Here is an 11027-nt window from a genome sequence, read left to right as displayed (position 1 = left end):
CGGCCAGACGGCCGGGCAGGCCCCGCCCCCGCCCCCACCAATCCCGAGCGCTGCGGGAGCGCGAAGCACCGCCCCCGCTGCCACGGCGCTGCGCCGCCTCGCCGGAGGGAGGGCGAGGGCCGGCAGCAGCCATGAGCGCGGTGCTGGACGTGCTGTGGGAGGACCGGGATGTCCGCTTCGACATCTCCCCGCAGTGAGTGGCGCCGCCCTGCCGCGGGGCCCGGCCGGGGCTGAGCGCGGCCCCCGGCAGCGGTGCGGTGCACGCCGGGAGTGCCGCCCGCTCTGATGGCGGCCGGGGGTCCCGTCACGTGACGCGGCGCAGGCGGGAAGGGGCGGTTGCTAAGGGGGGATGCTGAGGCGCGGCCCGGCTGGGCGGGGGGCGTGAAAAATGTTAAAAAAGGGGTGGGTGAGGGGAGTGGGCACGGGGCTCGTCCCATGTCCTGCTTCCACATGGCCCTGGGAAGTAAAAGTAGCTGTCATGGGCGTCTCGGGGTGCGGAGGGGAGTTCCCGCCCTGGGAACGCCTTTGGTTTCTGTCTGGCTGCAGGTTGCGGAGTTCGGGCTGCATACACGGTGCGATTAAAATACGCCCAATTGCACGCTAAGTCTGATACATAATTCAGTAATTAGTAATTAATTAAATGTAACAAAATACAAATAAATCGCTCAAAATTCAGCAGAGCGTTTCCCTTACCAGTGTGCACCTGATGTTTCCGTTGGGGCACCTGTTCTCTCTGAGCCCAGCTCCGTTCCCTCTGACCTAAAAGTACAGAAACATGCAACAAACTCTATCTGCCAAAAATGACATGAGTGAATGAAGCTCTGCACTCTTCACCCGCACTTTCACACATGTTCTCCCTATTCTGGGGTGCAGTTAGCTTGTCATACTTCCTACATAATTATTTATCATGATGATTTTAAAAATGAAGGTATTAATGAAGGTATTGGTATTTTTCATATGCTGTATGTGGTGATAACAATTTCAGGTACATAATGTTGATTTGTGTGTATGAACGTATGGAAATTTTCAGTAGTGTGATGCGCTAAGCAAAAAAAAAAGAAAGGGAAGTGCAGAAATATAGATAGTCCTCTTTTGGAGGATAAATCTGTCTTTCACTAGTTTGTTTTTTTTTCTTTTTTAGACAAATGAAAATGAGACCTGGAGAGGTCCTTATAGACTGTTTAGAGTCTATTGAAGATACCAAAGGAAACAATGGAGACAGAGGTAACCGTTTACCTAGAGAAATTGTAACCTTCCTACTACTTAACCAGCGTCTGTTGCAGGAATTATATCTTGCCTTTTCACAGACCTGTCTCTTCTGGGAGTATTTTCAAATAGTTTATCTTGTTCATAGTTAAAGGAAGCTGATAATCTCGACTCAAAATTTGTTTAGAATTGAAAGCCTTGTAAGAGTAACGTATTTATAAAAATAATGATGATCTTTTGATGTAGTCCTGTTTAATCCGTACACAGACCAATCGCTGCATAGAATTTTGCACTTCAGCTTGCAAGGAGTTGTTCCATTTCTATAACAGTAAAGGATTTCTCTTTTCAGGTGTATGTCATTCTCCAGTTATTTTGATAGTTTTTCATAACCTGGTTTAAACTGAATCAGTAAGGAGTAACACACACATGCACAGACTCATTTATTCTCCTTACTGATTGAGAACGTGTGTGAAGCTGCCAGCATACATGATACAGAATCTAAGAAATTTGCATATGACATAAAGAGGTGAGGTTATTCAGGAAGTCGGCTGGGACAGTTAACAGTCTTTACTATCTCTTCTCAGAGTAGTTCTGCACAATCACGTTTCTCTGCGTTTTTACCATAGGCAGGTAGATGTGAAATCAGTTCACATCCTTGGTTCCTCTTTGAGGAATGATGGTATATATTAGAGATTCTTTCATTTGTTCCCTCTTGCTGGATTTTCTCTCCTGGTGGTCAGAAAAAAAGGAGGGGGAGGTTAGCAATTGTTCTGCTGGGGTGTCCTGTGATTTCCTTCTTCCTATCAAGAGAAAGGAGTATTCTGGTTTTGCAAAAATAGAGGTAAATAATTACCACAGAATGGAATATTTACATGTTTATGTTAATGGCAGTTATTCAGATGAAAACTATTTACGCTCTTTATTTCCAGGCAGACTGCTTGTGACAAATCTGCGGATTATTTGGCGCTCATTGTCATTGCCCAGAGTCAATCTCTGTAAGTGTCATCTCCTGTTAAATGATTGCAAATTTTTTTGCTTCCTTTATGGTGGCATGCTGTACTTTCCCAATACTACAGATTACAGTACAGAATAGTAAAGTCTTGTTCTGTTTCTATAAAGTCTGAAATATATTGTTATGAATTAATCTATTTGTAATGTAGGAAATTTTACAATAATTCAAAGTAAAATATTAATATTCAATTTTAATTTCGTAGAAAATAAGTTGAAGAGCATTTCAGATGTATTATTTTTCTAGAAAGAAACATAAATTTGAGTTTCTTCATACTTTGCTATACTTGCACTTCTTGTTGCCACCTGTGTATTCACATACAGATTTTATTCTCCAGAAGTACCTGCCTTTCCAAATTTCCTACTGAAAGCTCTAAATTAGCTTCTAATTTTAACTGTGTGAATAGTCAGCTAGTTTACTCACATTTAACTTAATTTGCTGAAGTAAGGTCAGGATGCACTTACTTGGTACCCAGTTTATTTCCAGTGCTTAGGTCTTAATAGTCAGTAATGAAAATCTATTCTGCTCATAAGCTGTGTAAACTTAGGTTCTCTAACAGCTTGCTCTTCTGTATTTGCTCTCTCATACAACTGCACACACACAAACATGCTACTTTTATATGCATTTATAAAATAAAGTTGCCTGCTAAAAAATTCAGTATTATACTTTGTAGTTTTATGTATTATTTTTTCTTGTTCTCAGAGCTATTCTTTATTGTGTTTTTTTCCCCTTTTAGCTGTTGGTTACAACTGCATTATAAACATAACTACAAGAACTGCCAACTCAGTAAGTTACTTTTAAAAATAAAAATAAAAAAGCTGCAATTCATTATTTATACTTAGTTGACTATATAAATAATATTCTGAAGGTTTACTTGCAAGAACAGTAATAGAGTAGTAATGATAGTTCAGTTTTAAAGATCAGGAGATTTTTTCTTTTTTATAGGAGCATTATTTTATTCAGTTTCCTAAGGCAGTAAAACACATGTAGTCACACCGGTGATTTTTCTCTGTTCTTGAGAAGTCATGTGCTTATTGGCTTGGTCCACATTTAACAAAGATCTATAGAGAGAATAATTTTGTGCAAGAAAGTTCTCAAATACATAGCCTGAGGTACAGGCAACAGTGAAGCCATTTGTTTGGTTAGCAGCAAAGAAGTAGCAGGGAGATTACCGGTCCAGCCACATGGTAGCTGCTAGTTGGCCAAGTGGCCTCTGTACGGCCTGGCTGCTCAGCCAGTACATTATCAACAATGTCAGTGCATTGTTGACTTGCAGGAAAAGGGATGTGACGTAGAGCCAGGGTATTTGGGGAGCATGAACGGAAGGATGATGCCTCTGGATGGTAAGAGGTAAATTCAAAAATACTGTCATGATACTGCATATGTATAGCAGCCAGACTTCATTAGTTCTGCTGCTGATGGAACTGCTAGTTCCTGGAGAAAAAAAGAGTGAAATCCCTGTTCAGTTGAAGACAACAGTAGATCAGTAGTAGAATCAGGATTACACCTTTGGATAGGCAAGCTGCTATATTGTCAAAATGTTAAATTTCAAATTTTTCTTGCAGAAATTACGGGGACAAACGGAAGCTCTGTATATATTGACTAAATGTAATAATACACGGTTTGAGTTCATATTTACCAATGTCGTTCCTGGAAGTCCCAGACTCTTCACTTCAGTTATTGCTGTGCACAGGTATCCTACTTAAAACAGTGTTTGTTCGTTTACGAAATTCGGTGGATCAGATATCTGGGATTACTATGGTAGGTGGACTGCCCAGATTTAACATTCACAAAACCTTTCTGAAAGAAGAGAACACAATCTCTAGAAAGAGGGGAAAGAATACTTACAAATTCTAGTAGATAACTGTACATAATGAAAATTAATATGTATAAATACCAGTCATTAATCAAAGCATTCATCTTGTGTGTATGAACTGTCTAAATAAATAAAAATACCAAAGAGCTAATAATCTAAGTGTACATTTTCTATTTATACTTTCTGCCTATAATCATTTTCCCTAATTGTGGACCATGTAATGGAAATGAGTTAAATACTGGTCAAAACTCCCACTGAAATAAAAAGCAGTGGATGTTTCCCACCTAAAAGTTAAGTCACCTGAATGAATGTGGGCATAATACATTACCATTGGTTTCTATTTAAGAGCTATGGAATACTGATGTACATGTAATTAGATGTTTGTGACCTAATTGGCAGTGAAAAATAAATTATTCTTGATGTCTATACTATGTGTAACGTGGGAGCTAGATTTATGTTTTGTAGTGGAGGCTGGGAGATGACAATCTTAAGGAACAGAAAGAAATAGCATATGCACAAATAATACAAGAGATTAAAACATATCAAAAAAAGTTTAAAAGTAATTTCATTAAGAACTGAAATATAAAGGTTTTCATTGATGAAGATTTAATAGTACTCTCATTTTTGTACATGATAATAAGAAAAGTTGAAAATATGTAGCATTTCATGTTGGTGCTAAAACAAGCACTGAAAGATAATAAAAGACATTGAAATCGTAACCTGGTGATTTTTTTTCTTTTTCAGAGCTTATGAAACTTCTAAAATGTATCGTGATCTGAAGCTGAGAAGTGCATTGATTCAGAACAAGCAACTGAGATTATTACCACAAGAACAGATATATGATAAAATCAATGGAGTTTGGAATTTATCAAGTGACCAGGTATAGTGAAAAATGAGACTGTTGGCTACGGTGAAGTGTTCTGGCAATTTTAGCAATTCTAGCAATTACAGTTTTGTAACCTCAGAGGTATTACCCTTAGTTCAGTTCATTAGCTATTGCATGCAGAGAAGCTGATTTCATATATTTGCTATTCAGTACAACAGAGTTCTCGGCAACCTCAGGTCTACATGACTCAGCTAATGTGCATGGAACTAGATACACAGCTCATGTTAGTAAGAGATATTTATGAGTCTAAAGCTCTGTATTATCCTGAAAGACAATCATGCCGTTTCCAAAATGCTCTGCTGCATGTTTGTGTTTACTTGCAGCCTTGACTACTTAGTAAGACTGTATTCTCTTTTGATTATTGGAAACTGAAAATACTTGAATGGGAATCTATGTCTTAAAACGTGAAAAAATAAAGACTTTAAGGAGAAAATAGAAAACAGTTCCGTTATTACACAGGGAATTAGTTACGAGTATTTCCCAGAGCTATGAAACAAAATGGGAGCTGTTATTTTTGTCTATGTAGTTTTAGTCCAGAATGGAAACAAGATCCATCCTGACAAGCTAAAAAGTTCTTTCCTCTGTGTTCCCTTGGCACGCATCTCCACAATTGCCTAAGTTTAACCCACATGCCATTATACTTACTCTATATGCCAATTCCAGATCTGTACAGTTAAGAACACTCAGACACTTCACGTACTCCCATTAGGTTTGCCATGCTGTGATTTGATCTTGTTTTGCTGCAGTAATGGGAACTCCCAAGTGATTTTCACCACTTGGGTACTGTATCCTTTAAAGACTGGATCTTGCTTCTTAGCGATCAATAGTAGCATTTCCACTGGTTTTGGTGGGAAAGGATCAGACTTCTACAGAATTAAATGTGAAGCTGTATCCTGCTAATGGTAAACAGGTATCAGTAATCATCATGTTTGGGGAAAAAAGGCTCTATATTTCAAAGCAGTTCTAACATACTTTTCTTTAATAGGGAAATTTGGGAACATTTTTTATTACTAATGTGAGAATAGTTTGGCATGCAAATATGAATGACAGCTTTAACGTCAGCATACCCTATCTACAAATTGTAAGTACCTTGAAACAGCCATTTTCAAAATGAAATGGGCTAAGTTCTAGTCTTCAGTTAATGCTCCCATTTTGCACTGAATTAGTATTTTATGTCCCAAAGTCAGGGAAGAATTTGGTCTTACCAGCATTAACTGCAGTGCGGATTTTTTCTGTCCAGATTAATTGGAGGCACGTCAAAATGTTGAAGAACGGCTTGTATTTCTAATTTCCGAACTATTTACTGTTGTGCTTCCTGTCAACTGCATACTCTGAGACTAATGATCTGTGAACCCAATGTCCAGAAATTAACTATTAGCACTTCTGATAAAAAACATTTTTCCTTGAGGTTTCAGTGGTTCGGATCTGTAATGGTAAATGGGAGGGAATGCTGCTAGCCAATCTTCCAGGAACAGTAATGGTAATTAGTACTGTGCAAAATAATAATTGAAAATAAATAAAACAAACTTATATCAAGTAATTCCAAAACAGTTTTTAACAAACAGTTTTTACCTCTTTACTGTTAGCGTTCAATAAAAATAAGAGACTCCAAGTTTGGCTTGGCACTTGTGATAGAGAGTTCTCAGCAGGTAAGAAGCTTTAATAGCCTTTTTTAGCTGGTTAAATTTTTATATATACAATTATTTAATGCTGAAATGTGATAGTGCTGCTCTTAAGCTACTTAGTGTTCCTTCTATGTGGCCTTTAGAACACAACTTTTAAAAAACATCCTCTTCACACTGCCTAAAACGTCAGTATGTTCAGGTCAGTATGGCTGTTGTGAGTTAGGAATTCTCTAAGCAAAAACAATGTGCCAGCATGACCAGTTTAAAATAATTTAACTGTTAAAGACTGTTTTCTGACAGATTATCTAGGATAACTCATTACTTCTGTACTTAAGTAAAACCACTATTTTTAATCTTTCTCACTTGTGTATGTTTTCCTCTAAGAGACAGTGATTCTTCTTCAATTTGACCTTTATTAGAAATGCTTTTAATAGTCATTAAAAAAAAAAAAGAAAAAAGTTAACTATACATACAAGCTTCTTTAATAATTATATCAAGATCCAACAAGCTAAGCTTTCATTAAGTAGCTGGAAATAAATCGTTCTTCTCCTTCCCTTGTTTGATCTTGCTTTTCTTTGTAATAAGTTTTTGTTTCCCATTTATCTAATGGGCTAACAGTTAAAAGCTTATCCCATGGAGAAACATTGTCATTGTTTTTATTCTACCCATGGTTTAAGTGGCCGACTGAAAATAAGATACCAAAATACAGATAATGTTTTCATCGTCAAACTGAAATTTGTTAAACTACAAATCCCCATTGGGGAAAAAGTTGTTTAAATAACAAGCAACAATAATTTCATAATAAAGTCTTCTTTCCTCTATTACACAGAGTGGAGGATATGTACTTGGTTTTAAGATAGACCCTGTGGAGAAACTACAGGAGGCAGTGAAAGAAATTAATTCACTTCACAGAGTTTATTCAGCTAACCCAATATTTGGAGTGGATTATGAAATGGAAGAAAAGGTAGTTGACTCATTTATTTTAAATCAGATGCAATATTGTGTTAACAAGCAGTAATAAAAGTACTTTCAACATGTATATATGGATTTATTTACTTCAGTGTTTTAACTTGTAGCCTCAGCCTCTTGAAGACTTAACAGTGGAGCAAGTTCAAGATGATGTGGAAATAGAATCTGATGAGCAGACAGATGCTTTTGTGGTAAGCTTCTCCACAGAAAAATAAAAAAAAAAAAATCTTGTTTGGTTATTCAAATATAAGCAGTGTACAGCTCCATTCTTCTATTAAAGTTAAGCTACAATTGAACTTTCTATATTTAAACGTATATTGCCTACATGGCTTTTTTATAATCATGATTACTACATTAATTTATTCTATGTTTTTTTAACTTTAGCACAAACTATTATTCAAAATAAATTGTAGTCGGTATTTAAAGTAGTAGTTGCAACTTGTTTCTCAACACTTTGAGGTCAGGAATAGCTCAAGAACCAGCAGTACAGAATAATCCAATATATTATATTAAAAAGTTTTCCTTCTTTTGGAGCAGATTAATAGGAGGTGATGTCTGTATCCTCAGTATTCATCTAAGATACAAATTTGAAAGAGTTTTAGAAAGGCAACAATAATTTTGAGTCACCCTTGATGACCTTTGCACTCCTGCCAATAACAGTTTAGAAAACTGTATTAGTACCCATCTCCCTGTATTTCAGAAAAAAAAATATTTTTAAATGCATTAGACTGTCCAGGAACTTTGATCTTGTTTAAAAAAAAAACAAAACAAAACAAAAAAAACATATAAACTGGTTTGTTGAAGAAAATTTGCCAAATACAATCCTTATCCCAACGAATAAGGAATTGCTAGCAAACTTCTATTTAAACTATAATGTTTTTCTCAAGGTTGAGTTGCTTTTTCTTTCTTCTGCAGGCTTACTTTGCTGATGAAAACAAGGTAAGAACATCTCTTTTTCATGATGTTGAATTCATGTTGTTAAAAATTGGATAATTAAGTTTAAAAGTATCTTCTCTTCTATTTTATCTTATGTCTTGTGCATTCCAAAAAGCAACATGATCGGGAGCCTGTTTTTTCAGAAGAACTAGGACTTGCAATAGAGAAGCTAAAGGATGGATTCACGCTCCAGGGACTCTGGGAAGTAATAACCTGATTGAGATTGTTGTGTGTTTGTTTCCCAACCAATGAAAGATTCTTAGTTCTTATTGATTCTGTGAGATCTGTAGGTTATTGAACAATACAAGAGTAGCAGATAAAGAACATGCCAAAGTTAAAGAACAGGCAAATACTATATAATGCATACTCAGGATATGTCAGAAAGATTATTCAAAAACTGTGTATACATAAAAGCTTTCTATTTATTGCATTGTTCCTGTAAGTAGTGGAAGGAGGACCAGCATCCACTGGAGCAAGGGACAGGACTATGGCCCCAGCTTCTGGTGGAGTCCCACCCCCCTGCAGGCAGACACCTGCTCCACAAGCCCCGTGCAGTCCCACTCCACTGAACCTGAAAGTCTTTCCCCTCTACATGAATGGTGGCTGCTGTTTTATTTCAGCTGGCATTCTATGGCAGGGAACCACCATTATATGAAAATGTCACACGCCATGTGTTTTAATATTGCTTTGTGATTGGCTGACTGCCATTCTTGACACCCTGGTACCCCTGGTGTTTTAAGGCAGGGTGTCAGAGGGTATCAGAGCAAAGGCTTCCTACCCTAAAAGCAGAGGGTCCACCATTTTTTTGTTTGTTTGTTTTGCTTTTAACAATTTAATGCCCCACTTAGTGCCCTGGCTGCTGGGACCAGCCACCCCTGCCATTTTACCTTGTAGCACATTTTACCTGGAAGCATACTAGAAAAGGAAACCACCATTTTTGATAGTGCAGTGTATGTAGCTTCATGCTGAACTTAAAGTATTCATGTATTTTCACACAGCAATGTACTTTCCCATAATAATTATATCTAAATCAAATTTCCATAACTTGTTTCATATTGTGCAACACAGAAATACAATAATATGTACAACACTTTGTATCTAGGTGTATTGATTGTGTCACTGTAGCAGTGTTATGTTACTGACTTTTTTTGACAAAAAGCAATACCGTTCCAAATACTAGTTTTCATATCTCATCATTTATGAAGAGTTCATTATGTATCATTCCAGGTACTCAATTGTAATCCAGGTATCTTCATATATTTTTTTCCTTTTTTTTTTTCTTAAGGGATGATAAAGTACACACACAAATAGATTCTGTGTTTGAGTCATTAGACCTGTATGGCATTACGTGTTAGAAATGAGTCATTTATTGTTTAAGGGAAGATGCAGCTGTTACGTTTTCTAGGGAGATAAGACCTCTGTACTATTTTCTGTAAGTGGAAAAAGTCAAATGAGCTGTCTATTCAGCTGTTGTTTTAGCAGCTGACTGTTATAGTAAACTAATTGTGGTGCAGATATGTTTGTAGAAAATCTTTAAAGGTATATATTTTAATGAAACACTACCTACAGTTGAAAAGCAATTATGATTTCAATAAACTCGAGTAATGTTGTACCTCTTTGTAGGTCTTGCATTCCACTAGTTGTCTTTTTGTCCTGTTTCCATTATATTAAAGCCAAAAAAAAACTACTATCTGGGTAAAAAGCATTCCCTGTATGGACAAAATACAGTCCTTTATCAAGGTACATTATACAACTTCAAATTTGCTTTGTTTCTCTATTACGACCTTTAATAAAAATCAAAATGTTCCCAGTCTAAATTGTGAAACCATCGTATGCATAATTTTTCTAAATTCACACTTCTTAAACTGCTTGTTTGATTTGGGTCTTTTTTTTTTTTTTTAGTTTTGTAAAAAAACACATCCATTAAATAACGTTCATGTATTTTATTATGTCTTTTTTTTGTTGTCCTGCTTCTTCTAGGTACTGTTTTTAGTGCTTAACAGCAGTTAACACCATTTCTAAAACAGCTGAATTTAAAAGGATTGTTGATGCTTACTGATTATCTGAAGAGTGACTGCTTATTGAGGGGATAGAGATTTAAATTATTTTTGAAAATTGTACTTTACCTGAATAATACATATTTTAAACATGTTTTTGTTTGTTTCCAAATAAATACAACTAAATCTATGTTAAGAAGCAGCTCAAAATAAAGTGTTGTTTTCAATATCTGAAAAAATGCTGATGTGAGATATGTAAAAATTGTTTTTTGAGCAGAGATAGTTGATGCAAAGTTCAGGGTTTTTTAATATCTCTGTGACTGATTTCTCCTTAAAAGCTGTAGCAACGAGATGTGTATTAAGCAACTTTCTGAAAAAGTGAACAGTAATTGCAGCTGACAATTTGATTCATAATACTTGCATTTCAGAGTATTTGATAACATGTATATTTATGATCTTGCTCATAGCTGTCTCACAGAGGGTCAGATTCTGCTGTCCTTACTCATATCAAGTAATTTATTACATTGCAAGTAATGTCATTGATTAAATGTGGAGAATGATGGCAAAACCTGACCAAAGTAAC

The 11027-nt window shown here is 36.4% G+C and overlaps 2 protein-coding genes across 4 annotated transcripts in view; one reads left to right on the top strand and one right to left on the bottom strand.

Annotated features, from left to right (window-relative positions):
• Positions 1 to 14: 14 nt before the first annotated feature.
• BBS5 (Bardet-Biedl syndrome 5) lies at positions 15 to 10059 on the top strand. 2 transcript variants are annotated; one of them, XM_048061377.2, is made up of 12 exons: positions 15 to 193; positions 1142 to 1224; positions 2136 to 2201; positions 2952 to 3001; positions 3781 to 3908; positions 4776 to 4911; positions 5903 to 5998; positions 6504 to 6566; positions 7372 to 7506; positions 7619 to 7702; positions 8427 to 8450; positions 8563 to 10059. In XM_048061377.2, the coding sequence occupies exons 1-12, from the start codon at positions 132 to 134 to the stop codon at positions 8662 to 8664; spliced, it is 1029 nt and encodes a 342-aa protein (XP_047917334.2). In that variant the 5' UTR covers positions 15 to 131; the 3' UTR covers positions 8665 to 10059. The 2 variants fall into 2 exon arrangements, with proteins under 2 accessions (XP_047917334.2, XP_013026933.2); XM_013171479.3 differs by lacking the exon at positions 15 to 193 and adding an exon at positions 347 to 402.
• Positions 1486 to 11027, bottom strand: part of FASTKD1 (FAST kinase domains 1) — a 39587-nt gene continuing 30045 nt past the window's right edge. Inside the window, exons 18-21 of one of the 2 annotated variants that reach the window (XM_066999536.1) lie at positions 6123 to 6262; positions 5563 to 5813; positions 3855 to 4015; positions 1486 to 1935 (exon numbers count right to left, since the gene is read on the bottom strand). The gene's annotated coding sequence lies outside the window, so the exon portion shown is untranslated. Of the gene's footprint in view, positions 1936 to 3854; positions 4016 to 5562; positions 5814 to 5991; positions 6263 to 11027 lie in introns of those variants that run through there. The other variant, XM_066999535.1, reaches the window with a different exon arrangement.

This window comes from Anser cygnoides, chromosome 6, assembly GCF_040182565.1.
Source record: "Anser cygnoides isolate HZ-2024a breed goose chromosome 6, Taihu_goose_T2T_genome, whole genome shotgun sequence".
NCBI classification, from domain to species: domain Eukaryota; kingdom Metazoa; phylum Chordata; class Aves; order Anseriformes; family Anatidae; genus Anser; species Anser cygnoides.
Note: the sequence above shows the minus strand (reverse complement) of the source record. Positions and strands in the feature narration are given on the sequence as shown.